This window comes from Caloenas nicobarica, chromosome 14 (genome assembly GCF_036013445.1).
Source record: "Caloenas nicobarica isolate bCalNic1 chromosome 14, bCalNic1.hap1, whole genome shotgun sequence".
Taxonomy (NCBI): Eukaryota; Metazoa; Chordata; class Aves; order Columbiformes; family Columbidae; genus Caloenas; species Caloenas nicobarica.
In genome coordinates, this window is record NC_088258.1 from 16,609,948 (window position 1) to 16,637,716 (window position 27,769).

Consider the following 27,769-nt stretch of genomic DNA (forward strand, 5'->3'; position numbering starts at 1 on the left):
ATGGCGGTGCCGGGCCCGCCCAGGCCCCGGACCGGAGAGCGGGGACCGGAGAGCGGGGACCAGGGACCGGAGAGGGGACCCCACGGCGGCAGCACCACGTTGCGGTTACCTACAGGAACCACCGCCCCGCAACCAGCATCTCCCGGGCTGGTACCAGCGCCCTGGGACCGTCATCTCTGCCCCGTCCTGATGCTGACAGCCCCACCGCCGGCATCCCTGCCACCCTCCGGAACCGGCATCACGGAATCCCAGAATGTCAGGAGTTGGAAGGGACCTCGAAAGCTCATCCAGTGCAATCCCCCCGCCGGAGCAGGAACACCCAGATGAGGTTACACAGGAAGGTGTCCAGGCGGGTTGGAATGTCTGCAGAGAAGGAGACTCCACAGCCTCCCTGGGCAGCCTGGGCCAGGCTCTGGCACCCTCACCATGAAGAAGTTTCTTCTCATCTTTAAGTGGAACCTCCTGTGTTCCAGTTTGCACCCATTGCCCCTCGTCCTATCACTGGTTGTCACCCAGAAGAGCCTGGCTCCATCCTCCTGACACTCCCCCTTTCCATACTGATCCCCATGAATGAGGTCACCCCTCAGTCTCCTCTTCTCCAGCTCCAGAGCCCCAGCTCCTCAGCCTTTCCTCACACGGGAGATGCTCCACTCCCTGCAGCATCTTCGTGGCTGCGCTGGACTCTCTCCAGCAGTTCCCTGTCCTGCTGGAGCTGAGGGGCCCAGAACTGGACACAATATTCCAGATGGGGTCTCACCAGGGCAGAGCAGAGGGGCAGGAGAACCTCTCTGACCTACTGACCACCCCCCTTCTAATTCCCCCCAGGTCCCATTGCCCTTCCTGGCCACAAGGGCCCAGTGCTGGCGTCCTGGAACAACATCCCCACCGGAGGCTGAGAATGGTCACACCTATCTGAGGACGCACTTACTGAATTCAGCCAGAGTCTCCACCTGCCAGAGCAGAGACTGAAGGTGCTGGGGCCATCGTGCTGACTGCCTGACCCAGAGCCCCAAGCCGGCCCCAACTGCCCCCCAGGATCCCTGATCCCCTGCCAGCGGCCCTGAGATCCAGCACAAGGCCAGCTGCCTCCAAGCCCCTGGCAAGGAGGAGATGGCACCTGCAGCAGCATCTAGCAGCAAGGGCACACCAGGGTCTGCCGAACCCAAGCAGGTGAGCTGGATACGCCTGTCACCCACGGGAGGGCCAAACCCAACGGGAGGGACTGTTGCAGCAGCCGTGCATACCCCTGAGCAATCGGCTGACGGGCCGGGCTCCAAGGGTTCCAGTAAATGGGGTCATGTCAGGCTGGCGACCGGTCACTAGTGGCTTCTGCGGGGATTCATCTCAGGACCAGCGCTCTTCAATGTCTTTATAAATGACTTAGACTCAGCACCTGAGTAAGTAAAGTAAAACTAGGTAGGTTTGCTGATGACACAAAATTGGGAGGAGCTATCAACACTCTGGAGGGCAGAGAGGCCCTGCAGATGGATCTGGACAAATTGGAGAACTGGGCAAAGTTCAACAAGGGCAAGTGCTGGATTTTGCACCTGGGACACAGCAGCCCTGGCTGTACAGACAGACTGGGGGACGAGATGCTGGAGAGCAGCTCCACGGAGAGGGATCTGGGGGTTCTGGTCGACATCAAGTTGAACATGAGCCAACAGTGTCCCTGGAGCCAAGAGGGACCCGTGTCCTGGTGCATCCAGCACAGCACGGCCAGCCGGGCAGGGAGGGGATTGTCCCGCTCTGCTCTGCGCTGGGGCGGCCTCACCTGGAGCATTCGCTGTGTGCAGGGCTGGGGACACAGGGTAAAAGGAGATAAAGCTGCTGGAGAGTGTCCAGGAGAGGCTACGAAGTTGGTGAAGGGTTTGGAGGGGAAGCCGTATGAGGAGCAGCTGAAGTCCCTGGGTTTGTTCAGCCTGGAGGAGACTAAGAGGAGACCTCATTGCAGTCTACAGTTTCCTCACAAGGGGAGCAGGAGGGACAGGTGCCAAAATCTTTAGTGACTGGTGACAGAACCTGAGGGAATGGCAGGAACATGTGCCAGGGAGGGTCAGCTGGACATGAGGAAAAGGTTCTTCACCCAGAGGTGCTGGACACTGAACAGGCTCCCCAGGGAGGTGTCCCGGCCCCAACCTGACAGTGTTCAAGAAGAGACTGGACACCGTCCTCAGACACACGGTGTGACCTGTGGGGTGTCCTGTGCAGGGACAGGAGTTGGACTCCATGATCCTTGGGGGTCCCTCCCAACTCAGGACATTCTATGATTCTATGAATCCCTCCCCTCCCCTTTCCTGCTCCTTCATTCTACATTGTCTGTGCCCCAACCTTCAACTCCCTTCCCTCCCCTCCCACCTCTCCCCTTACCTCTTGTCCTTCAATCTCCCCTTACCTTCTCTCCTGTCCCTTCCCCTCCCCATTTCAAAAATACCCTTCCTTATTCTTTATTCTACACCCCTCCTTCCCTCCACTGTCCTCTCCTCTTTCCCTTTCCCTCTCCTCCCCTCACCTCCACTCCCGCCCCCTTTACACGCTTCCCCTCTCTTTCCTTCCACACCTTTCCCACTCTACTGTCCTCTCTTCCCCTCCACACGCTTCCCCCTTCCCCTCCCCTCCACTCCTTTCCCCTGACCTCCCCTCTTCTCCCTTCCTCTCCCCTTCTTACATTTCCCTTCCTCTTCACTGCCCTCCCTCCACTTCCCTTATGTCTCCTCCTTTCTTCTCACCTCATCTTCACTTCAGTCCCCTCCTCTCCTCAGACTGAAAATCCTCTTTCCCTCTCCTTTATTCTCCTGCTTCGTTTGCATCTTCCCTCTTCCCGCTCCTTCATTCTACGTGGTCTTCTCCCTTCCACTTACCTCTGCTACTTTCATCCTAACTCACCTTCCCTCCCCTCTGCATTTTGAAAATCCCCTTCCTTCTCCTTTATTCTACACCCCACCCTTCCTCTCCTTTCTTCTCCCCTCTCCTCACTCCACTTAACTCTTTTCCCCTCACCTCATCTCCGTTCTCCTTTACACTCTTCCCCTCCTCTTCCTTTCACTGCCCAACGGTCCAGAGAGCACTGGGAAGAGTTTATGTCCAGATAGCCGCCAAAAAGATGTCCTTAGACATGGCCATTTAATCAAGATAGGTGGAAACTCCTGAATGAGAAGGGAGATGAAATAATAGAAAATTGGTAATAGAAGTAGAGGGGAAGATCCATATTTCTTCTCCTGCCCTTAGTACACTTCCTGGTAATTCACTTTTTTAACACATATATATACGTAAAAAAAAAAAATAAAAAGGTGCATCTGTTGCCTCATGACGATAAAACGCCAGTGCCACTTTTAGGGGCCCCAGTGTACCTAAAGTGCTGGCCTGGGATTGGCATCTATCACACAGGACCCATGGGAGACTTCTTTCATTTATGAAATGTAGTCACTTGGAGACTAATGTGATCCTGAGCCTGCAATTTACATTTACCCTGTTGCAAACGAGAGGTGGGATTCATTTCACCTGATTTCTAGCCATCAAAAAATGGTTTTTCTAGTCTGAGCTAATTTCTTAGTTGATCCAATGAATGAGAGAGTTCAGCCATAGTAGATCTGAAAACCTGTCAGTCCCTGGAACTGCCATTGTAGCAGAAACAGAAACCAGCTTCACATTGTGAACTCTGAGGATTCTTTTGAGCATCCTTTTCTCTTGTATAATTATGTCATTCCTTCATTTTGTGATGTTTCTGTACTGTATGTATGCATCAGTATTTCTGCCACAGTCTAAAAGCAGTTTTCCCTGCCATGTTCTCACTTCTCTACCACCCCTGTGTCACAGGTGGTTTGTGTATAAAATGGTTTTACATCCCTGATCTCCACTCCTTCTCTTGCAAGGACCAGAGTCAGGTGAGCATCACATTTGTTGGTTGACCTGGCTCTTATGTGAAGAAGTTGTCCCAAGACAACTAGGAATCTGCCTTGTTTTAAGGAAGGGCTTCTGGAGAATCTCTCTCTCACACTCAGTGGATGTGGTATATAGAAAGGTTTTGGAAGAATATGTGGAGGAATACTGGCTGCCTTTAAGACAGGAACAGACCTATGGAAGATTCTAGGCATAAGAGTTCCCTTTTCATCTGCATGATCCTAAGATTTGGGTTGTTGATTTCCATTCATTCTGATTATTTTAGGGCTCTGTTGTCATTTCCAGCTCCCAGCCCCTACAGTGAGTTAGCTTGCCCATAGGTTTGCTCTCCAAGCATACCCAGGCATCTCCTTACAGACTAGTGACAAACCCTTCTTAGTGTAAGGGCAGTTTGCTTTGTTTCTTCAGTGAAAATTCATAATGTAGATGCCTGTCCTTGTACCACTGAGAATTCAATGGGACAGATACCCAGGGGAGCCGATTTCTGGAAATGGATGGGCTTTTATTACATATCCAAAAGTCAGGCTTATTTGCCTCCACTACTGTAGTTTGGACTGTGGCTATGGTTGAGTTATGGAATTAATATGTACAATCTATATTCCACCACAGGCTTATAAGCAAGGCTACAAAATAAAATCTGTGCTTCCAAATCACTATTAACAGGAGAAACAAACTGACACAAATAGCAAAAGTGACTATCCTCTAGATATAGAGGATCGAAAACCCAAAAGGCATTTGAAGATCTAAACCAAGAAGTTGTGGAAGCTCCCTTGTTAGCCCTGATAAACTGTAACAAACCCTTTATGTTATATTTACATGAACAGGAAGGAATAGCCAGTTGGCCCAGAAATGTCTGCAAGCCATGGCATATTACTCAGCAGCACTAGACTTCATAATTCGAGGCCTGATTTCATGCATTAGGGTATTGGCAGCAGCAACTGTAATGATTGAGAAAGCAAGAAATATTGTCCTGAGCACCTCCTAATGCCAGTGGTTCATTCCCTAGTTTTTAGTCCTCCTCCCCAGACTTCAAGCAACTGCGAATGTGCTGCAGCTGGGCAGTATGTAGGTTTATGGCAATGAACGTAAATGGTCATTGCCTTCTTGGACTGAACTTTCTATACATGCAACAAGATGCACTCAGACACCCCGAGATGTCCCCTCTCTTTGGTGGCCCCAGTGGCACGGGCAGCAGAGCCCCACACGGCAAAGCCCGCTACATGTCCCTCAGGCTCCCCTGCCCTGGCTGGTGCTGACAGGAGGGGAGACCCGGCGGTGACAGGCCTGGGGGGTGACAGGAGGGACATGGAGCAGTGAGAGGCCTGGGGGGGTGACATGACATGGGCCTTTTGTGACAGCACGCTGGGCTGTGGAAGGCGTGGGGGGGTGCGTGGTTCCATTGTGCCTGCACACGAGGCGGTGACCTCTGCAGTTGGTGTCCGGGGAAACCCCGGACGGAACACTGAGGCAGCGGTGCCCGAGCCGCCAGCTGCGCCTGGGAGCGCTGCGGGCCAGAGTTGAGGCCGCAGGCGCCTTTCCCTCCTGTCCGCCCGCCCGGGCTGTGGGCTCGGGCTCAGCCGGCACCGCTTGCCCCAACCCCCTCGGTGGACCCTTCCCCCTGTCGCCGTGGGGACAAACCCGGCGTGGGGGACACAACGCCGTTTGCCACAGTCGACGCTGCCACGGAGCAGCACCACCTGGCCATGGCCGCGTCACATGTCTACTACAAGTTTTTCTCCAACCTGAACTACGATGTGGCCACCTTCCACGGCCTCCATATCTCCCTGCGCGAGCTCAAGCGCCAGATCATGCGCCGCAAGAAGTTGAAGCCGACAAACTGTGACCTGCTGGTCACCAACGCACAGACCAAAGAAGGTGCTTGGGGATGGTGGGCATGGGGTGGGAAGCAATAATGCGATTCGGCCGGGATTGGTAGCTGTGACTTGTGTTGGGGCCTTGCAGAGCTGTTCTTTTGTAGTTGCTCTTCTGACAACTGCCTTCAGACCTGTGTTTTAGATACAGAACTTGGCACAGAAGAATGCATGGTTGTTGTGCGATGCATAGCGCCTACAAAAGTTTTGGTTTCCAGGGATTCTTCTAGGTAAAATGATAATGAAATGTGAGAGGATAGCTTACAATAACAAACTTGCCATATTTCTTTGAAATCTGGTGGAGAAAGCTGAAAGTGATGGAAATAGAAGAGATGATTTGGGTTTGGTGACTTAATTTTGCCTTTGACTTGTTTTAATCCACCGCATTGGAAAACTGTTTTTATGGCTGTTGCTGAAACTGCTCACCAGCAACATTCTGGATCAAGAGTTTATCTGTGAGTTTTAATCTATGCAGAGCCTTTAAAGCCATCTTGCACATGAGTGTTCTCTGTATCTGAATTATGCTTTGGAATTTCTTGTTAATATAACTTCTTTTCTACACCAAAGATATTGTCATTCCGATGCACTTGAGCATCCTTTCATCATTCATTTGTAACAGGTTTTTTTCGTGGTACTACGTGTTAACCATGTCGGGACAGTACTGAAGTTTTATGGCAGAACATTTATGGTGAATAAATGCAAGAAATGTTCTTAGAGAAGTCATAAAAACTTTTAAATCTTAGAAATGGTACTTGATTCTCAGAGATGATAATGGTTTCGTGTAACTTGGTATGGTAGTTCAGTCTGGTAACGTGCCATCTTGATAAGTTTGAATGTGATTAAAGACTTGGAGGCTTTGGGATGTGACTTCTCAGAAATAAAACGAACTCTAAAGTGTTTTTATTCCATAAACATTAAATTATTTCCCCCCCGCCCCATGGTTCTATGGCACTCTTACAACGATCTTTTCTTTAAAATGAGCACTACTGTTTAACTTTTTTTTCCCTCTTCCTGTTTCATGTATTAAAACTTAAACAGAATAGTATGTTCACTGCAGAACCTGTAAATTCAGCCTCAGAAAGGTTGGTTGCTGTTTCTCTACAGATACTTAAAATATTTTCAAGAGCATGTCTGTGAAGAGACATAACAGCACACTGTTAGGGGTCTTAGGGATGCCATTGGATTGCGTTACATACATTGGTAGAGATACATTACAGAAATAGAAGTAAAATGGTCGTTTCATTGTTGAAATAACGTCTTCTGGCAGGTATGTTTTGGTTTAAGCGAACTTCCTGCCCATAGGAATAATATACTGAAAAATGGAGCGTACGTTGTGAAATATTTCTATTTTGTTTGCGATCACTGATCAAAACCACCCTGACAGAGTGCAACTAGATACACAGTATCTTTGGTTTCCAGATCATTGTTCTGATTAGGTCTGCAAAGTTAAGGGCTTTCAACATTTGAAACTGTAGGCAGATTACAGGGAACGGCTGCTGATAGAGCTTTAAAATATGTAATCATATTCAGCGTGTGTAAGTACAGTATAAAACCCATTCTTATGGAGAGATCTTTGCATTTAGGCTTAGTTCAAGTGTCTCAGGTAGGTGGTTTTTTGTTTGTTTGTTTGTGGTTTCATGGTTTTTTGTTTGTTTGGGCCTTATGTAAAGGTCAGAAGGCTTTCCTCCTTGTCAAAAGACTAATAACGTGTAAGCAAAGGTAAAGCATTGGTTGCTTCAGGCACAGACTGTTTTCAAGGGGCTTTTCAAGGCTGTCTGCATAAGTAATTTCATCTGAGCCTCTCTCTTCTGCAAAAAGTGAATCCAAAGAATTCACATCCCTTTGGTTAATTCGAATTAGCTGAAGAGGAGAGATACCGCTTTAGTTTGAGCCAATTCTGCCCTGCTTGTGCAAGGAAGCTCAAAGAATACCCCCAAATTTCTGTGATCCGAATTCGAGTATTGCCAGTTTTGTTTCCATTTAAATGTAAAGCACTGGGCAGCTGAGAAGTGTGGTTGTTGCTGGATTAAGCTCCAGGAAATAGTCAGAGGTGGCGGATGCTGTTCTGTGTTTTGTCCCTCTTGAGCACCAGCAGGAGAGGCGAATCGTTTTTTAGGTAATAGCTATGACAACAATGGGGCAGAGTTTTCATGCTTTAGCTACATGCCTGGTGTGTTGGCAGGCAAGGCAGTCAGGCTCTAGAATCCGGTTTATGCTGGTGAGACTTTGCTGTGGTTTGTTTTTCTCCGAAGCTGTATTGGGTTTGTAGCCTAACAGAAGCAAAAGGAATTCAAGCTAGATCAGGGAAGAACCCCATGCATTAGCAGACTTTCCTTTAGTGAAGTTTGAGACCGTTTTGCTGTTGATATTCAAACAATTTTGCTGCTTGTGTTTCATTATCAAACCTGAAGATTACTTGAAATGTACCGTTAGTGTGTTGAGATGATAACAGTGTGATATTACATATAAAAATTTGCTTTTGTATCTGTAAAGGGATTCTTTGAAGTGCTATGTAATAGTTCTATTTAATATATATTATAACATATTAATATACATTCTTACCAACCGCATGATGTTTTTTTCTATATGTTGTTTTCAGAATACACAGATGATAATGCCCTGATTCCAAAGAACTCATCGGTAATTGTTAGAAGAATCCCTGCTGAAAGAGTTAAAGCTACCAGCAAAACATATGTTATGTAAGTATCCATAAAGCATTGATTCTTTGTTAGGGGTTTCACTGTGTTAACTTTTTGTGTTGATACCAGTTTACAGAGGCATTCAGATTGTATCTTGCTTGCTAAAGCTGCTGTTAATTTTTGTTGTAATGGGGTAGATTGTAACGTATCTGTCCCAAAGCAGACTTACAGTTTTAAGGCCTGCTGGGACAGGGGGTTCCAACTCCAGTAATGGTAACTTTTAAAATTATTCTAATGGTTTTTTTCTTGGGTTGATCTTTCTGAGACCCAAGTTGTATATCCTGATTCCTCTATGTGGAAAGATTCCTTATTTGCTTTTATTGCTTTTCTAGTAAGGACAGATATGCATTGTAATGTAAACTTCTAATTTGTTCCCGTCTTGGAAAAGACTGATTCTCACTGTTTGACTATTTCTTGCAACTGGCTTGGGAGGGATATAGCAGGTATTCTTATGCCCCAAATCTGGGTTTTTTTGCAGACTAGCAATAGAGGGAAGACCAAGGGTTGCCAGTTGGCAAACCACCCAAACAAGAAATTTCATTCGTAAATGATTCCTATTAGTTTCCTAAAGACAGTGTCTATTTCAGGCAAAAGAAAAAGGACAATATCTTGAAGTGTATTGCATTTTGTGCAAGTACGATGAATGAATAATTAACCGTGTCCAAACTTGAAACTCAGTAAGCATTTTAGCAGGTTACCAAATGTTACTAGTTATCTTTCCAAGTCTATTCTTACCTTGAGCTGATACCTATGCTCCAGGTTTTAATTCTGTATGACAGAGAATCAGGTGTATTAATCAAAATTAGAGCTATTCAAATGCAATCCCGACTACAGGGTTATTGCTGCCATTTATGTATTCATACCAGTTCTATATATCAGCTACTTTAGCATTGTTTAAATAGTCATGTTTTCCAGCCTCTCAAAGTTATGCCTCTCCACCACAATTAGTAGATATTACTAGCTTGTGGTTTTGCCATGTCTTTCTTATGTTGGTTCTCAATAAAGAGACTCTAGACTGATGAGTTACAGGGTGTCTTGAACAAACAGTACAGCAGCATCCTGGTACCCATGAAGCATTTGCTGTGCCTGTAAACTTTGGGCATATTAGTTGCAGTGTTTGTGGGCACTACTTAGTAATTCTGGATGCCATAGCGTTGTACTTATAAACATGGCCTTGTTTTGGGGGTTAATTGAAATATGTATGCTTAGTGCTGTCTTGTCATGCATCCTCCATTTTTGCTTGGGTGATAATCTAAAGTATTTTTTTGTACTTCGTCATCCTCAGGAGGTCTGTGGCTGTAATTGTGAGCCTGGGGATGTTCTAGCAGTGGCAGGAAGCCTGAGCCTTTCTCTTTGTACATAAATTCCCCAGCAGCCTTTGAATTGCCTCTGCTCATGGGATGCTTGGATGAATTATTTGTTAACTCTATCAATGGTTGCATGTCTGATTCATGATGAGTAGCATGCAGATACAGCTCAACGAGTATGTGGAATCTCAGCAGGTTTTCCAATGTAATAAATATTTCCTAAAAGATTGTAGTAATTTTGATGTGATCTTAAAGAAAATTCTGGCAATTAAGACTTTTTTTTTTGGACACAGAACTCCTAAGTCACACAAAATCCTACAAAGTGCTTTCAGACGTCATTTCTAGTGCTATTTTTACTCAACACAGTATATGTAACATATTTAGTATTTTGGCACTTTCATGGCTAAATATAGTAGATATCTGAACAGAGTGCTTGGGCTTCCACAAAGAAACACTGTTAAGAAGACTATGCTGCTGATATTTTTGTTATTTCTTTGTGATATGGCTGATTTTTTTCACTAAAGTAAACTTGCACTATGAGGTTTCTATCACTGCTCTTTCTTAGAAACTGAAGTACTGTATCTGGTACCTATTTGTAATACTCAGGATATACAGATTGGCAAAAGTTCCTTTCATATTTTGATGGTTGATTATTTAAAAATATAACACTGTAGTACAGACTTCATATTTATGATACTTATGTAGCAGAGACAAAATATCTGAGGACTTCCTCTTGCACTGCTGTGTTCTATATCTGTAAGTCTTAGAGTAATTTGTGACAAAGCAGATATGGGATTTTGGTTTGTTTTTTTTGTTTTGTTGGATTTTTTTTAGTGGCACTGCGTGTACCAAGAGAGAACAGTTTATGTACGTGAATAAATTTCTACTTTCCCTAGACTATCAGAACCTAATGTTCTGACGTTGAGGTTTTGTAATGTTTTTACTGCCTCATGTTGGGTACAAGAGCTTTATTTTAAGTTCTGATCTCCTTTATTTCTTCTTCTAGAAGTCGAACTGAACCAGTGAGTGGACCGTCAAAAGCAGTATGTAAAAACACTTTTTTCTACACACTGCACTGAATTCTAAACAATGTAGCCTTGTTTTAATTTTCCAAACATTGACTTAATATATTTTACCGTAAAGCATAGTACATGTTGTAAACACAATGTATTTGATTCAACATAGTAAAAACCAAGTAATGCCATCATTTGTGCAGGCCTAATTATGAATATTGGTATTTCTGTCTAGTAATGCGTTGTATTTTATATTGTCGAGAAGGATCTGGACTGGCTGGATCAATGTGCTGAGGCCAATTGTCTAAGGTTCAACAAGGCCAAGTGCTGGGTCCTGCACTGGGGTCACAACAGCCCCAGGCAGCGATACAGGGGAAGAGCAGCTGCAAAGTGCCCGGCGGAAAATGACCTGGGGGTGTTGGTCGTCAGCAGATGGATATGAGCCAGCGTGTGCTCAGGTGGCCAAGAAGACCAACAACGTCCTGGCTTGTATCAGCACTAGTGTGGCCAGCAGGACCAGGGCAGCTCCCATCCGCTGTGCTGGGCACTGGTGAAGGTGCACCTCAAATCCTGGGGTCAGTTTGGGCCCCTCACTACAAGAGAGACATTGAGATGCTGGAGCAAGTTCAGAGAAGGGCAACAAAGCTGAGGAGTCTGGAACACAAGTCTGATGGGCAGTGGCTGAGGAAACTGGTGTGTTTAGCCTGGAGAAAAGGAGGCGGAGTGATACCTTATCATTCTCTACAACTACCTGAAAGGAGGTTGTAGCATGAAAAGTGTTGTTCTCTTCTCCCAGGTAGCAAGTGATAGGACGAGATGAAATGGCTTCAGGTTGTGCCAGGGGAGGTTTAGACTGGATATGAAGAGAAACTTCTCCTCTGAAAGGGTTGTGGGGCATTGGAACAGGCTTCCTTGGGAAGTGATGGAATTGCCATCCCTGGAAGTGTTCAAAAGATGTGTAGATGATGTTCTTAGGGACATGGTTTACAGGTGGACTTGACAGTGTTAGGTTAACGGTTGGACTTGGTGATCTTAAAGGTCTCTTCCAACCAAAATGATTCTATGACTCTGTGGTTCTATGAATATGCTAGCATGTTTGTAACACACTAAATAGAATATTAATGATCTATTTCCTGCTTTTGACAACTGGTTAGTAGAAAGGAGTGCTATCACCTTTAAGAAATCAGACTTTTGCCTGCAGGCCATATAACTGCTTCCTAAGAAAAATACAAGAACTAATTAACATTTTATTACCTGTTGTGGTTTAGGTACTTGTCAATACTAGACTGTTTAATGCTAGACTCCAACAGACAGTTTTCCTAATTTCTTGTTTACTTCTGCAAAAAGACAAAAAGGTAGTGGTTGTGCCTGCCATGAGAGAACACGGGCTTGTTTTTCCACATGTAAAAAAGAGTGGTACATGAAGCACGAAGCTTCAAGCTACTTGATCAGGCTTCCTTTTTAACAGAACTAGATACAAAGTGTTCTGAAAGGAATGCAAGTTGGATCTTCGGGTAAGACTTGCAATGGAAAGAAAGTCCCTTTTTCCAGAACCGGGTGTTCCTCTCCAAAAGCTCATTTTCAAGAACTTTTTAGTTAGCAATACAGTAATATAGTGTTACAGTACAGTTACAGTAGTATTAGTATTACAGTAATATAGTAATACGGTGTGTGCTTTCCTAAACATAAAGAGAAGGAATGATTGAGCGGAGTGAGGAATCATCATCTGCATGTAGATATTTTTTTCGCAGAGTCCGCTAAAACTGCTACCTTGAATTCTCCCACTACATTAGGTAATAAAGGACAAGAACTTTTTCTGAGGAAGGGTTGTAATCTCTCTTCTGATCAATTCTGGTACTTCTTGAGGAGAGCTGTTCACGTTACATTGTGAACTTTTATTCCATATTTTTGCACAACTTAAGACAGATTAAGCAGCGATTTGAATATCTTTCTGATAATGTTTTACTAGTGTCAACTTAGATGCTGCTTGTGGCGTAACAGAATTCAATATACTGGAAAAGGAACAAGATAAGGGTTACCCTTTTTACTTGTGGAAAAGCTGCACTTCAGTATTAGTTCTCAACAGACACTGCAGCCCATTACTAACCAGGGGCCTGAGGACTTCATTCCTGCAAGCTGTGGGTAGCTGGGCGGGAGGAGTGTGGTCACAAAGGAGAGGAAAAATACAGGATTTGCTCCGAATCCATGTCTTCTGAAGAAAAAAAATTCGTTTTCGTTAAAAATGGCTCTTGGTCTGATAGCAAGGAGAATAATATTAAATTCTCACACTTCCCAAACCAATTCGGAGAGTGTGGCCTGTGGTCCAATAAAATACAAGAAAGCAGTTTCCTCGGTATTTATAGGTTACTCTGTCATGGTAAATGCCTTTACTTCAAGAATTTGAGAGTTTATTTTTTTCTAGACCCAGTGGTGGGATACTTCTGTGGCTGATGTTTTGCACTGGTGTTTTTATTTGGGTTTTGTGGACTATGGTGAGTTTGGCATTTCTAAAATTACAAACAGGAGTCGCAGAGTTCATGTTCCAGGGCTGATATGCCTTTGCTTTATTTCGACAGGCAACTACTGTGTTCAGAAATGCATAAACATGTGCGTTTTTAAAGGAAGAGACGCTAATTGATTAATTTACAAGCTACACTGAAAATAAGTTTCCTGCAGTGATGCTTCCTTCTCAGATAAACTTTTTAAAATTTTAATCCTTTTTAGCTGAAAATCAACAGCTTCCTTACACCTTTGACTTTTAAGCAGTCATGAGCATTTGACAAGAGTCACTCTCTGACGTATCGTGGAGCACTAAGTTGATCTCAAGCGAGTTTGGTTATTGTCATTTCTTCTCTATATCCACATGGGCACTCTTAAGCTGTCAGAGGTTTGGACTTTGCTTTGAGCAAATACAAATTTCACTGGATTGGAAATGCCTCTTTCAGTGACACTCAGGGGATATAGTGCAGACTTTCCAACTACAGTAGAGGTGAACTATTGCTAAGTTTTGATTGCAAAACAAATATGTGTTTAATTTTTTGTGAACACATTGATGACTCTTCTGCACCTATTTCTCTGGCCCAACTTATTAAGGTATATGTATATTCTTGTCAAATGCCTTTAAAAAAAAGGTATTTGCTTAGTATTTTTATATCTTATACTGTGATCTATAGCTGGATAGCTGTTGTAATTTGAACAAAACTTTAATTTTTAATAATTGAAAGTATTTATTTTACCTTCAGAATGCATGTATATTTTGAGGTTGGACAGGGTGCTGGGCCGTCCTGTCTAGACTGTGCTTTTGCCAAGGAAGGTTGGGCCAGATGGTGCTCGTGGTCCCTTCAAACCTGGTATTCTGTGATTCTCTGATAGTTGTGCTGCGCTTTACAGGATGGGCTGATCGGTGGTGTCTGGCTGTATGGGCTTAAATGTGTTTCTGATGTGTATGTCAAATATGGACCTGTTTAACAGGCTGCCAATGTGGCTGAAACCAATGCTTCCGAAGAAGAGAAAATAAAGGCTATGACACAGTCCTGCCAGGAATACGATCCAGTCAAGTAAGTGTTGGTAATCTGTTCTTTGACGATTATGGAAAAATTGTAAAGATGTTTTTTTAACATGAGAGACACATGCATCCCTTTTTCTTTTTTTTTCCCCAAAACCTTTTAGTTTCATGAAGAAAAACTTGGGCCCGCTTCCATCATCATACACTTGCTTTCGTTGTGGAAAACCTGGCCACTATATAAAGAACTGCCCAACTAACAGGGTAAGATTGTGGGGGACTTGTGGTGTTACTTAGTCTGTAATTTTTTTACCTTGGCAGGTAGGTAACAAATGCATGAATACTCATATTAAAAAATGTTTCTCTTGGGGTAAAATATAGAGGTTATATGACATTATGGCAAAGCCCTTCAAAATTCAAGGGAAACCTGGAATTATAAATGTAAAATTTTCTTTTTTCTAGGTCATGGACATTAAATGTGTCCATAGATCTTTCTCTGTGAACATTGATGGTTATTTTTATACATTTCAATATTATTGGAAATGTTTGTGGTTTTAAGTCTTTTTAATGGCAGTGCACAGTTTTTAGTATGTAGTGTAAAAACAAGATGTTTCTGTCATTTAAAGTTAGCCACTGAGTCTATATGCATGAGGTACCAATTCAACCCTCATATATAGACGGTGAATATGAGTTTCTCCAGTGACTGGTTCAGAGCACTGGAATTAAGCTCTCGCTCTGAATTGCCCTTTGGTGGAGATGCAGGTTTGTGTCTCTTTTCTGAGTGGATGGTGAGCTTAAGGGATATTTCACCCTTAAAGAACCTGAAGTTAAGCCAAAGAATGTCGATTGAGTTCAAAATACTGCTCAAGCCTTTGGAACATCCTGCCTGTATACATTTAGGAAAATAAGTGGTTTAGTCAACCCTTATTCTTGATAATAGGAGAGGATTAAAGACTTTTGTTGCTTCAAATAATCACTGAAATGTCATTTTGAGTGTGGGACTTCAGACAAGTTATGGCTGCATTTCTTTTCTTAACAGGACAAAAATTTTGAGTCTGTTCCCAGAATTAAAAAGAGCACAGGAATTCCAAGGAGTTTCCTGATGGAAGTGAAAGATCCCAATACCAAGGGTGCTATGCTGACAAACACTGGAAGATATGCAATACCAACTATTAATGCGTAAGTATGGAATTAATCAGACTGACCCAAAAGGGAACAAGAGAAATCATGCCCGAGTGCTAATCCAAGCAAGTTGTCCAGCACCTGCAGTTATGGGGGAGGAAGCATTATCTTTCTATCTTAACTTTAAAATCTGTGATATTTTCTAATATTAAAGTAAGGTGGTCCTTCAGTTCATGCCCCCGGAAGATGGTTAAACTTGTGGTATGCTAAGAACCTGTATTTCTGCAAAATATTTCAGGAGTGTTTACAATTAGAGTTGTTCTCTTTGAAAGCTTGTTTTGCTTCTGTTTTATATTTCAAAGACTTCTTGAAAAATTTAACAGAGAGCTGTTGGGCTGAGGTTTCCTCCCCCTCTCATTGGTGTCCAATCTCACGTGTGAAACAGACACTTTTTCCTGTTGCTATAATCTAAGAAAATACTACTATGTGCTGACAAGTGTGGCTGTTTTAAAATGCACTTGGTATCACTTCTGTATTTTCTATCATGGATCTCCTTTTGTACAAGCTGTAAAAGAGACTTCTTTCATTTATGAAATGTAATTGCTTGGAGACTAGTGTGATCCTGAGCCTGCAATTTACATTTACCCTCTGGCAAAGGAGAGGTGGGATTCATTTCACCTGATTTCTAGCCATCAAAAAATGGTTTTTCTAGTCTGAACTAATTTCTTAGTTGATCCAATGAATGAGAGAGTTGTGCAGAAGGAAAATAGGTACCCTGTCCCTCTTCTAGACTTGTGGCTATAGAAAAGTAGTTTTAACTAAATGCTTACATTTAGAAGGGTAACGTGGAGCGAGCAGAATTCCATCTATGGTCTTCATTTGATAAAATCCAAAGCTTGGAAAAGTTTTCCTTTAACCATCTTTAACTTTGCTCTTTTTCCTTCCCCACTCCTCCTCCAGGGAAGCTTATGCGAGAGGAAAGAAGGAAAAGCCTCCCTTTTTACCAGCGGAGCCACCCTCCTCCTCCTCCTTCGCAGATGATGATTCTGTTCCAGATGAGTTGTTATGTCTCATTTGTAAAGATATAGTGACTGATGCAGTTGTTATTCCCTGCTGTGGAAACAGTTATTGTGATGAATGTAAGTGTTAGTCCCATGTTTGTTAATTCAAATCATCACATCTGGTCTTCTGAAAGCATAAATAGGAGATAATGAAATTACTTTGTTACCTGTTCTATTTAATACTTAAGGATATCTGGAATAGGAAAGGACTCTTCTGGTATAAAGGAAAAAAAAAGGCAAAAGGCTTATTTTCCTTTTTACATATCTACTTAAACCATCTTTACATGTGGAAGGACGGGTGTGAGAAGAGCACAGAGTTGTGCAGGTCATTACAGTGTTAGATATTGAATGCATTTAGTTTGCCCACAGACCTTTCTCTGATACAAAATTACGTAGCCGGCTCTGGTGACTTACTGTGGTCTGCAACAAACAGCTGGGCATTTAATCCACATTCTTCACCACAGGAGAGTTGGTTAAAACCTCCAGAACTTGAACCTGCTAATGTTTTTTTGAGATGTGTTATATTCATTAACCTTGAGGTTGGTAACTTCTCACTGTACTAGATGGTGGGAAAAAGACTAATTAAAACATTAGGACACAGCCTACTCTAAATCTTCAACTGTTACAACAGTGAAATATCAAATGTGCTGCTATTTGCTGCACACTATAAATTTTTTACACTATTGAACATTTATCATAGTGTCAATTCAAGACCATATTCAGCCATTAATCATATACGTCTTATTATTCACAGGTATTAGAACGGCATTACTGGAATCTAAGGAGCATACATGTCCAATGTGTCATCAAACAGACGTTTCTCCTGATGGTTTAGTTGCCAACAAAATCCTACGCCAGGTAACATGACAACTTTTAGGTAAATGGTTTGTAAGAAAAGTATTTTTGTAAAAGAAAATATTAATTTACATCTCCTTAAGCAAGGCTAAATTGAGTAAGGCTAAATTTATTTCTCAACTACATTATCTGTTGTTACAGAAGCTTACAATTTTTTAGATACAATCTGTCAAATTCAGGTGACACTTCTGTTCATTACGATTGCCTCACTTTCAGAATCGGTATTAACACTGAAGTACTTTACAGATACTCTGAGTTATCAGTCATTAATATCAGTGTTTAATGTGATGTGTTCATATATCCGTATGTTGATTTATTTTAGGATTGATAGCACTTAGAGGAATACACAGGTAATTTTACTCTCTGGAGGCTTTTGTTCATATATCTTCTGAATTTTCATAGTACATTTTATATTTTTCTGCCCCTAGGCTGTGAACAACTTCAGAAATGGAACTGGCTACAGCAAACAGATTCAGCAGCAGCAGCAGCACCAGCTGCCACCACCACTAATGAGAGAAACAATAACACGCAACCTGCAACCTCCACTCCGGCCAACAATTTCCAGACAGAAGGATCCACTAATTACTCCATCAGCTTCTCTGTCTTCTCATTCTGCTGCTTTGTCGTCGTTTGGCCCTACTCAGGCATCTGCGGCAGCTGAGCGGCCAGGAATTCTGCCTTCTGTCATTGTCTCTGATGCCCCACCAGCAGTCTCCCTGCCCTTCCGTGCCGAAAAGCCAGGTGGACCTTTTCGGTAAGTAAATCTGTAGATTAACTGAAGTTTTTACATGCGGGCATAATTTTACAGTGAATGTAAAAGACACCAAAACACTGAAGTTAGATTCTGCCTCTTCTTGAGCTTCTCCGCTAGTGGTTTATATACCAATAGTGGCAGTTCCGGAGAGTTGTGGAAGCTCTGGTTTTTTATTTGCTTTAAATGAGGACCCTTTGATAAGTTGGAAGCGTGCCTCATGCAAGAGTTTCCTCAGAAGTACTTCTTGTCATTCAGTCCGGATTTACCCCGAAAGATGAACCTTTTTTCCCCAAGAGCCCTTTGATTTTGGGTGGCTAGCAATTCCTAGAATAACCATTTAGTTATGTCAAACCTGCTTGAGTGCATTCATTTCTCTCTAGTAGAGTCATACTCAGTTACGGACCATCTTGGATAATAAACATTAAAACACTATAAATTTGAAGTATTTACAAACATGACAGTCTAAGTTTGCAATCCAGTGAAGTCGTATGAAAATACATGAAAAATCTGTACTGTTGTTTAGGGCTTATATCCCTTCAACTTTATACCTTGAATGCAGAAAGGCACTCTGTTCAGAAGACTGTCAGGCTCAGCTGTACCATTAAATACACAAGATCACAATTCAAAAGAACCTCTAAGGCGGCCTCTGAATTAGCACATAAACATTTTGTAATAGAATTTCAGTTCTCGCATCTTCCAAAGTTGAGATTCAGCATGTGGGTTATACGTGTCTAGTACTTTCATGTGCGGCAAGCTTAATAAAATATTCTTCCAGTGAGCTTTCTCTTTAGCTACCAGTAATCCAGGTAGACTTCTTCTTAGTGCTTCATTTGGAATCGACCAAATTCACATTTGTAAATGTCATGCAGATTTTTTTTTCCTTTTACAGTAGCGAGCATTTCTTACCTTGGACTTTATATTTCAAGTAGCACTTCAAAACACTGTTTGAATGATATAAATTTGGGGTTTTTTTGTAGTGAGGCTGATGCAGTTATACCTCCTGCTGCTCTGGTGACTGCCGCTGAGCTTCCTAAATCTTCCTCTCTGACAATCAGCAGTTTGTTGGAAGAGCAGGTAAATTTTATTTCAAAATATGCAGTGATTCTTGTATTTTAGTAGAGCTTATTTTCCAACTGTTTGTGTTTATTCACAAGGGCTATCAGGTTCCTGTACTAAGACAACCAGCACTGACAAGTCTTCTGAGCCCCCAAGGACAATCAATACCCCCAACTGGTAACTAACTATAACTTCAGAATTTATTTTTTAAAGTTATCTTCAGATAAACTGAACGGGATTTTTTTTCTTTCTCCTCTCTCCACTCAAAAAGGTCGGCCAATGAGAGCCAGTACAATTTGGCCAGCACGTGGGAGACCAGGCTGGGAACCGTAAGTATTCTACAGATATTCAATACATTACTACTTGTAACCTGTTAAAAGAGACCACAACACGTAACCTAGGCAAAAGCTGGTTTATAATGAAATAAGAATGCACAAATAGTTGCGGAGAATACAAGTGGTAATAAATTTTTAAATGGCTTCATTTCAATTGTCTTTAACAAAGGAGACCTGTACTTGCAGTAGGATTATTTAAAATAAAATTCCAGTATATGATTGAAAAGGGGACTCTGAAAAATGAACACCTTTTGAGGTAACCATAAGTACATATAAAAATGAAATATAATTGAAGGATCAGGTGGAAAGCCACCCTTTTGATTAGTGGCTGAATAAATTGATTTCCCAATATAAATCCTCCTCCAACATTCTTTTGTTAACAACTTAGTTGACACCGATTGAGAAAATTATTGGAAAATCAATGCTGTTATTTTATGACAATTTTGTATTTCTTCAATTTAGTCATCTCAAGTAGCCAAGCTGCTTTCTCTCAGTTGGAGAGAGAGGAGCCTGTTTTATCTGTTCTTGCAGTGTCAAGTTAGTCCTTCATTTTGGTATGTATTTGTTATAGATAGATGGTAAGTGTGTATAAAACCTTAAACATAAATAAAACCAAACCCCAGGATCCATCCCACCGATTATCTAAAGTCTCAGCTTCTATAAGCAAGAAAGTAACGATTCAGGGACAAAACAGGCCCAATACATCATCATGAGGTGACAACATAAAAAGCTTATGTGAAAGAAGTGAAAAGAAGATCAATATCTGTGCAGTATCGAGTGGCAGAGGAGCGGTGGGCATGTGGGAGACGGGAGTCTCTGTTCAGCACGGGCAGCCTCCATCCACAGTGGCAAAGCTGAGTATAAAGAGACAAGACAGGGAACTGCTGGGGGTGAGGATGTGGAAGGCAAGAATGAGGACCAAGAGATGAGCGTGGGCTCAAATGAACAGGAAGCAGGGAGAAAAATGATTACATTGAGAACAAGAAGTGCTCGCCATCATGTTCCTGCTTCATTTGCTTTCCTCTTTAAAATCAGGGCAGAGTGTAGCAGTGGCACACGTTTTGGGGTTTCTTGAGAAGTTCAAATCAAGGATGCCTGCACAGTGAACATACCCAAAGGACTCAGGCCCCAACACCGCAACACCACCAGTCTCCATGCCCATGCCTCCACCTCCCTTGTGTCTTCCAGCACCCCACACGCTTCCTTTTCCAGCAATGGTGGCATCACCACAGTTTCCTCCTCAATCTCCACCTGGTCACCCTCGACGTGCTGGGTGCACTGTCTCCCTTCCAGGGCATTCCCCAGCTCCTGAAAACATGCCATCAGCTTGGGTACCAACAAATACCACCCCAAGGACACAAGCACCTCCTTTATCTAGGGAGGAGTTTTACAGAGAATAACAGAGACATAAAGAGGAGTAAGTATTTGGCTCAATGAAGGTGCGTTGTTTTTCGTTTTTGTGTTTTGATAGCGTATCGGACTGCGGTTCCACGAAAGTGTATCTGACATAAGCAAAAATGGCATAAGACTTTTTTTTTCCCCATATATTTTTTCATCACAGGTGGTAAATGTGCAAAACTTAAAGCAAACATAATTCTAACACTTTCCTTAAAACTTGTAGTAATTCTGAACTGGTTTTGCTTACAAAGGAAGGTCACCTTTTGCATTTGCATGCAGTATGTTTTCTCGTATTGGCCATGATTTGTTTCTTGGTGCCTTTTTGTAATGAAGTTCAAACTATAATCGTAATAAATGTCAAACTTATTTTGACAGGGAGAAAAAGAAGTCCAAACTTGATGAATTTACGAATGATTTTGCTAAGGAATTGATGGAATATAAAAGGATTCAAAAGGAGCACAGGCGTTTGTTTTCCAGGTAACTGCTTTACGTGTCCATAATGGAGAAGCAGGTTTTCTAGAAGAATCAGGAGGAGTTCCACTCTGCCTCTCTATTGTTAGATGGATTGGATGATTCAAGGGATTATAGTGATATGTAGGTTACTTCATACATAGGTTAGTAGCGCAAATATGGCAGAGATTGCAGCTGACTGGTAGTTCAGTTGGGCAGCAGTTGTTGAGGAACAGGTGTCTCTTTTACTAGAGCTTCTCTGCAATGACATCCTTATCCTCCTGACAGCTGTGGGGAGGCAAGAAACTGAACAGGTGTAGTTGCTGGATTTTCTGTCTCCCTATTCTGATTGAACCATTACCTCAAAGCACTTGGGGGGAGATAGGTTAGAGGAATTGTCTTCATTTTCTTTTTTGTTTCTCTCACGTTGATACAAAGAGAGATTTTAACCTGGACTGCAGACTGGTGGCTTTCACTTGCATTTTGTTGTCATTGTTAATTTTTTATTAAGAATTAAAAGATCGGACTTGTTTTAAGGAAATCTTAAACTGGTGAAGGACTTTGAGAGAAGGGATGACACTAGTAAACATATACAGAATAATGTGAAATGGTTCTCTAAAAACTAACAAAAGAAAAAACTTGTGATGGAAATCTCATGATTGCTGACGTTTTCTATCCCAAAAAATCACTTGGGCAGGAGTCTGAATAACTCTCTGTTAGTAATGCTGTCAGTGTTTTTTTGTCAGTTTGGATCTTTTAGATGTGATTTCACCTGAAACACAGTTGCTGTACTCGGTTAGAACTCAAGATATGTGCAAGCTTTTGCTAGGACACCTAGAAGCGTTGATGAGACAGTCCTGTATGTAAGATTGCAGTACAAGTATTTTCCATCCTGTACTAATTGCCAAATAATTAGTGAAGTTAAATAGACCAACCTGGAAATTTATAATGGAGCTTTACTGCCTTCAGGTGAAATCATGTTTTCTTGATGTTTGATACTGCACTTGCTCTTTTTGCCTCTTACTGCGACAAAGATGATTTGCATTGCATGTAGCTGCTGAGCAGTTAGAACTGTGCACATTCGTGTACCGGTAGAGGCCAGCATACACCACCTTAAATCAATCCCCAGTTATGGTGGTTCATGTGATAGGAGTGGAAACAGACTTACCCTTCCTGTATGTTTTTACACTAACGAAGCAGCAGCTGTTCTGTCCTGTAAGCAGAAACATGTTGTCATGTTCTTCAATTTGCAGTAGCATTAAGTCAACAGCTGTTCTGAATAAGCTTCATTTGTGTGTGTGTGTTGTTTTTTATTTAAGGTCCAGGTCTCCCTGTGATGCTTCATCTTACTCTAGAAGTTCATATACCTACTCCAAGTCAAGATCAGGCTCTTCCCACTCTCGCACCTACTCTCGATCATTTAGTCATTCCCAGTCTCGTTCCTCGTCCCGATCACCACCGTATCTAAGAAGAGGCAAAGTGAACAGTCGTGACCATCATTCTAGTTCAAGGTCACATTGTTATTACCATTCAAGGTCTCGCCCATGCAGAAGATGCCGTTCACGGTCAAGGTCTCCACTACTTAGAGGCCAGTCTCACGCTAAAGGGACTATACCTCAAGGGGAAGGAGAAAGGGAGTATTTTAACAGACACGCAGAAGTTCCGGCATATAATATGAAAGATTACTATGGCAGACCTGTTGACTTCAGAGATCCATTTGAAAATGAAAGATACAGAGAATGGGAAAGGAACTATAGAGAATGGTATGGAAAGTTTTACAAGGGCTGTGCTGTTGGTGCTCAACCTCCACCTGCAGTAAATAGAGAGAACTTTTCTCCTGAGAGGTTTGGTCCACCTGAGACCAGACAAGAGAACTCACCATATGCTTGGGGAAACAGGGAGGATTATCCTGGTGGGCAGAGCCACAGAAGTCATAACGTAAGTGGAGATTACTGTGAAAAACCTTCTGGAAGAGAGAGGCATGGCATCAGTGATCCTAGAAAATCAAAAGAGAAAGAAGTGAAATATCCATGGGGAGATGGCAAAGGAAATAAATATGAAAGACACCAGAAGAGAAGAAAATGCAATGAGAATGAAGGATTTCCCAGTGCTGAATTGTTAGAAGGTGCAAGAAAACCAAGAGAGCCAGTTACAGCAGGAGACGATAAAACAGACTCCCTGTTCATGCTCCCAAGCAGAGATGATGCCACCCCTGTAAGAGATGAGCCTATGGAAATAGATTCGATTGCTTTCAAACCAGTGTCTGAAGAGGAGAGAACAGAGGAGGATAAGCCAAAAGAAAAAAATGACAACACAAAGTGGAAAGTAGAAGTGGCTGTTCCTCCTAAGAAAGACGACATAATAATACCAGCTAAAACTTCCCAAGAGACGGTGGACACCGATTGTGAAAATTCTCCTCAAATGGAACCTCCTGCGAAAAAAGTGAAGGAGGAGTTGCCAAAGACAGACAACGTTATAATATCTTCCTCTCAAAAGGATGAGAAGGCTCCTGGTACTCCATGGAAATTTCACCCAGAAGTGACAAAAGATCACCTAGAAACCAGAACAGCCAAGGATGAAAAGGTGAAGAAAGACCATCCAAAAGAAACCAAATCAGAGAAGCCCTCCAAAGAGGACAAGTCAAAAAATGTGGAAAAAAGCAAAACTTCTGATGCAAAACCTGAAAAAAGCAAAGGAAAAGTAGATGAAGAGGTGGTTAAGGAACATGAAGCCACTTCCATAGATGCCTCAAAACCAGAAACTGCTGAATGGAAAACATCGCCAAAGGGAAAGACTGAGTTTGATGCTGAAAAAGGAGAGCTAACTCCCGAAAAAGACAAATCTGCATTTCTTAACCAACCCGCAAAAAAGATTGAACTCAACCAAGAAACTGGCAAAAAGATTGTGAGCGGAGAAAATGTGCCTCCTGCAAAAGAACTTGTTGAGAAACCCAAGGCAAGCAGCAGCAATGTTAAACAGGAAAAAGCGAAGGGGGAAGTGCAAATAAAAGTAACAGCAGCTGATGGATCTAGTTCAGTTCTTGTAGATTACACCAGGTATGTCATCGTTTCTTTTCCTGTTCTTTCTTTCCTCCTCCCCTCCACCTCCAAACATGTAAAATGCTTTATAGTGACTAATGAAGGGAACAGCTAAATCAAATGCAAAATAATTGAATAACCTGCGATCTTTCCTGTTAAACTGTACCTGAGTCACAAACAAATTTTGTTAAAGAAAACAAGTAGTGTGTACTGCACAGAAAGCTAACAAGGTTAATTCATTGATGACATGTTTGATCCTTACTTCTGGGATTCTTTTTCCCCCCTCTTCTTATTCATTGCTTGTTGACTCTTAGAGCAGTCCCCCCAATGTCTTCCTTCAAATCCAGCTTACAGCTAAAGGCAAGGATAACAGACATGTCTATGCCATGCAATGCTTTGCATTTTAAAAATTGCAAGGTACTGTAATGATCTACTTTTGTCAGTATGACATGAAATTATACCTGGCAGAAATAGCAGCTTGGTTGTCTGTATATTGTTCTGATTTTAGCTTTGAGCAGTGTGACGCGTTGACACAGCTACGCTGCTTCCAGCTCAGTGCCAACTTTTTTGGCACTTAACCTTGGAGATCTCTCTTCTATATTCCACTGTGTGACGTGAAAAAAAGAGAAGTGATCTAGTGTTGAGCTGATATTACTTACATTTCAACGTCTAAAGAAGCAGGACAAAGCAAATTCTTAGCATTTAAGACACCGCTGGAGACTTAAGATAGTGTCTTGATATTCTAAAATGTTTTTTAAATGTGTGTTTTTCTAAAGAAGAACACTGGGGCATGAGGATAAAACTTTTGTTGTGTATACCTCTTCATAACTGTTTGCTTACATGTTGAAATAAGAATGTATATCTAATTTATCTACCATTGCTAGACATGGTAGGACATGAAGGAATTACCAGATCAGATGGTCCACAATCTGATTATCTTATGTCTTTGTAATTAAATGTAGAATAGAATCATAGAATCATAAAATCATAGAATCATAAAATAGTTTGGGTTGGAGGGGCCTTCCCAGGTCCCCCAGTGCCCACCCTGCCATGAGCAGGGACATCTGCACCAGCTCAGGTTGCTCAGAGCCCCGTCCAGCCTGGCCTGGGATGTCTCCAGGGATGGTTCAGCCACCACCTCTCTGGCCAACCTGGGCCAGGCTCTCACCACCATCAGTGTGAAACATTTCTTCCTCATGTCCAGCCTGAATCTCCTCTCTTTTAGTTGAAAACCATCACCCCTTGTCCTGTCGTAACAGGCCCTTCTAAAAAGTCTGCTCCCATCCTTCTTATGGGCTCTTTTTAAGCACTGAAAGGCTGCACTAAGGTCTCCCCGGAGCTTCTCTTCTCCAGCTGAACAGCCCAGCTCTCCAGCAGGTCCATGTGTGTCCTGTGCTGAGGACCCAGAGCTGGGCCAGCACTGCAGAGGGGTCTCACCAGAGCGGGGCAGAGGGGCAGAATCCCCTCCCTTGACCAGCTGGCCACGCTCTTTTTGATGCAGCCCAAGATATGTTTGGCCTTCTGGGCTGCCGGTGCACATCGCCAACTCATTCATCAGCACCCCAAGTCCATCTCCTGGGGGCTGCTCTCCATTCCTCCATCCCCAGCCTGTATTGATACCAGGGGTTGCCCAGACCCAGGTGCAGGACCTTGCACTTGGCCTTGTTGAACCTCATGAAGATACTAAATTAATTGATTGTTCATAATCTCAGCTAGCAGGCTCATCCTTTCTCTTGTCTGTTCCCTTAATTGATCATCTTAAAAGAAACAAAAAAAAGATTCAGAACTGAAACAAAAGCCATCTTATAAAATATTACAAAAGATGGTGGTGTGTATATCTCAGCCGTTATTAATGTACATTTTTTTCCTCTTAGCAGTAGTTCTACTGAGGGAAGGCCCGTTACAAAGACTGAAGAAAATCCAGATACAAAACAAACTATCATTAAGACCATGGAGGAGTATAATAATGATATTACAGCCCCTGCAGAAGATGTCATCCTTATGATCCAAGTCTCTCAGTCAGAGCGGGATAAAGATGACTTTGAGTCTGAAGAGGAACACATTAAATCTACCCAGGTGCCCACAAATGTAGGAAAACCTGCAAGTGTTATAAAAAATATGAGTGCTAAGCCGCCAAACCCTGTAAAACACAATGAAAAAGAGATGGAGCCTTTGGAGGAAATACAGAAAGCTACAAAAGAGGTGAATTATGAAAGCTCCCAACATGATGCAAAAAGTTCAAAAAGTTTAATGTCAAATGAAAAAGGAAAAAACAAAGACTGGGATCATTCCCTGTCAGACAAGGACACTTCTGAAAAGAGCAGTGTGCAGCAAGAAAAAGACCACTCAGAATGTGCAACTGAACGAGGAAACAGAAAAAATATTTCTCAGTCTTCCAAAGACAGCAGATCAGAGAAACATGATATTGGCCCTGGATCCACTGCTAAAGACTTTGGTCCTAACCATGTCAAAAAATCTGACCACAATGGCAACAGAGATCATTCCAGTTCCAAATGTAGAGATGAAAAGAGTGAATTTGCAAGGATAAAAGACTCTCCTTCTGGAAACAGAGAATCTACCTCAGTACAGAAAAGTAAGCCAAGAGATGAACCAGCAGAGCCATCCGAAAAAGGCGCTGGGGATGCCAAAAGGAGCAGATACAGCCCTCCACGCCAGTGGAAGCAATCTGATCACAAAGCTGCTCCTGATTACAAGCGTACATTGGAGCAACACAAACCTCTAGCTAAAACTCCAGGAAAAGAGACAGAGAAGCATGTACCAGAAGTAAAGAGCGAAAAAGAGAAAGAGCCAGGTGGTAATATACCACCTTTGAGACAAGAAGCCCTAGATGTAAAAAATGAGAATGTGACTAGTCGAAACGATCCAAGTGTTGTCAAGCCCGAGCCTCAGGTAAGCAGCTCCTCACAGCTCTCTTCTGACATAACTCAAGACACTGATGAGGCTGCATTTGTACCAGACTACGACGAAAGTGACAGTGACAGTAATGGATCCGCAACGGATGAGAACGCTGCAGGAGAAAATCCTAAAGAACTATCAGAAAAAGCTGTTGACAAGGTGAAAGAGGATCCAGCAGCACCTGCTGCAGTTGGGCAGCCTGAAGGAAGCAGAAGTCAAAGCAGCCTCAGTGTTGGCCCCAGCCACAGTCAAAGCCCTTCTGAGCATCACACTCAAAGCCACAGCAGCAGTGCCAGCCCAGGAGAGGGTCAAGACACCAAGAAAAGTGAAAAAGAGAAGCAGCAGCGCAAGAAGAAGGAAAAGCACAAGAAGCAGAAGAAACACATTGAAAGCAAAATGGAATTGGAAAAGAGCCACAAACACAAGAAGAAAAAACTGAAGAAGGGCAAAGATAAAGAGAAAGATGACCAAAAAGTGAAATCTGCTACAATATAG

The 27,769-nt window shown here is 42.6% G+C and overlaps 1 protein-coding gene across 1 annotated transcript; it reads left to right on the plus strand.

Moving 5' to 3' along the window:
- Nucleotides 1-27,769, plus strand: LOC135994162 (E3 ubiquitin-protein ligase RBBP6-like). Its single transcript, XM_065644496.1, is given in 20 exon segments — nucleotides 1-262; nucleotides 5,365-5,772; nucleotides 8,368-8,467; nucleotides 10,068-10,118; nucleotides 10,781-10,816; nucleotides 13,835-13,880; nucleotides 14,259-14,344; nucleotides 14,457-14,553; nucleotides 15,329-15,468; nucleotides 16,372-16,550; nucleotides 17,227-17,330; nucleotides 17,756-18,081; nucleotides 19,059-19,155; nucleotides 19,236-19,314; nucleotides 19,409-19,466; nucleotides 20,552-20,604; nucleotides 20,607-20,889; nucleotides 21,246-21,347; nucleotides 22,640-24,376; nucleotides 26,233-27,769. Coding segments are annotated over 20 exon segments (5,781 nt in total).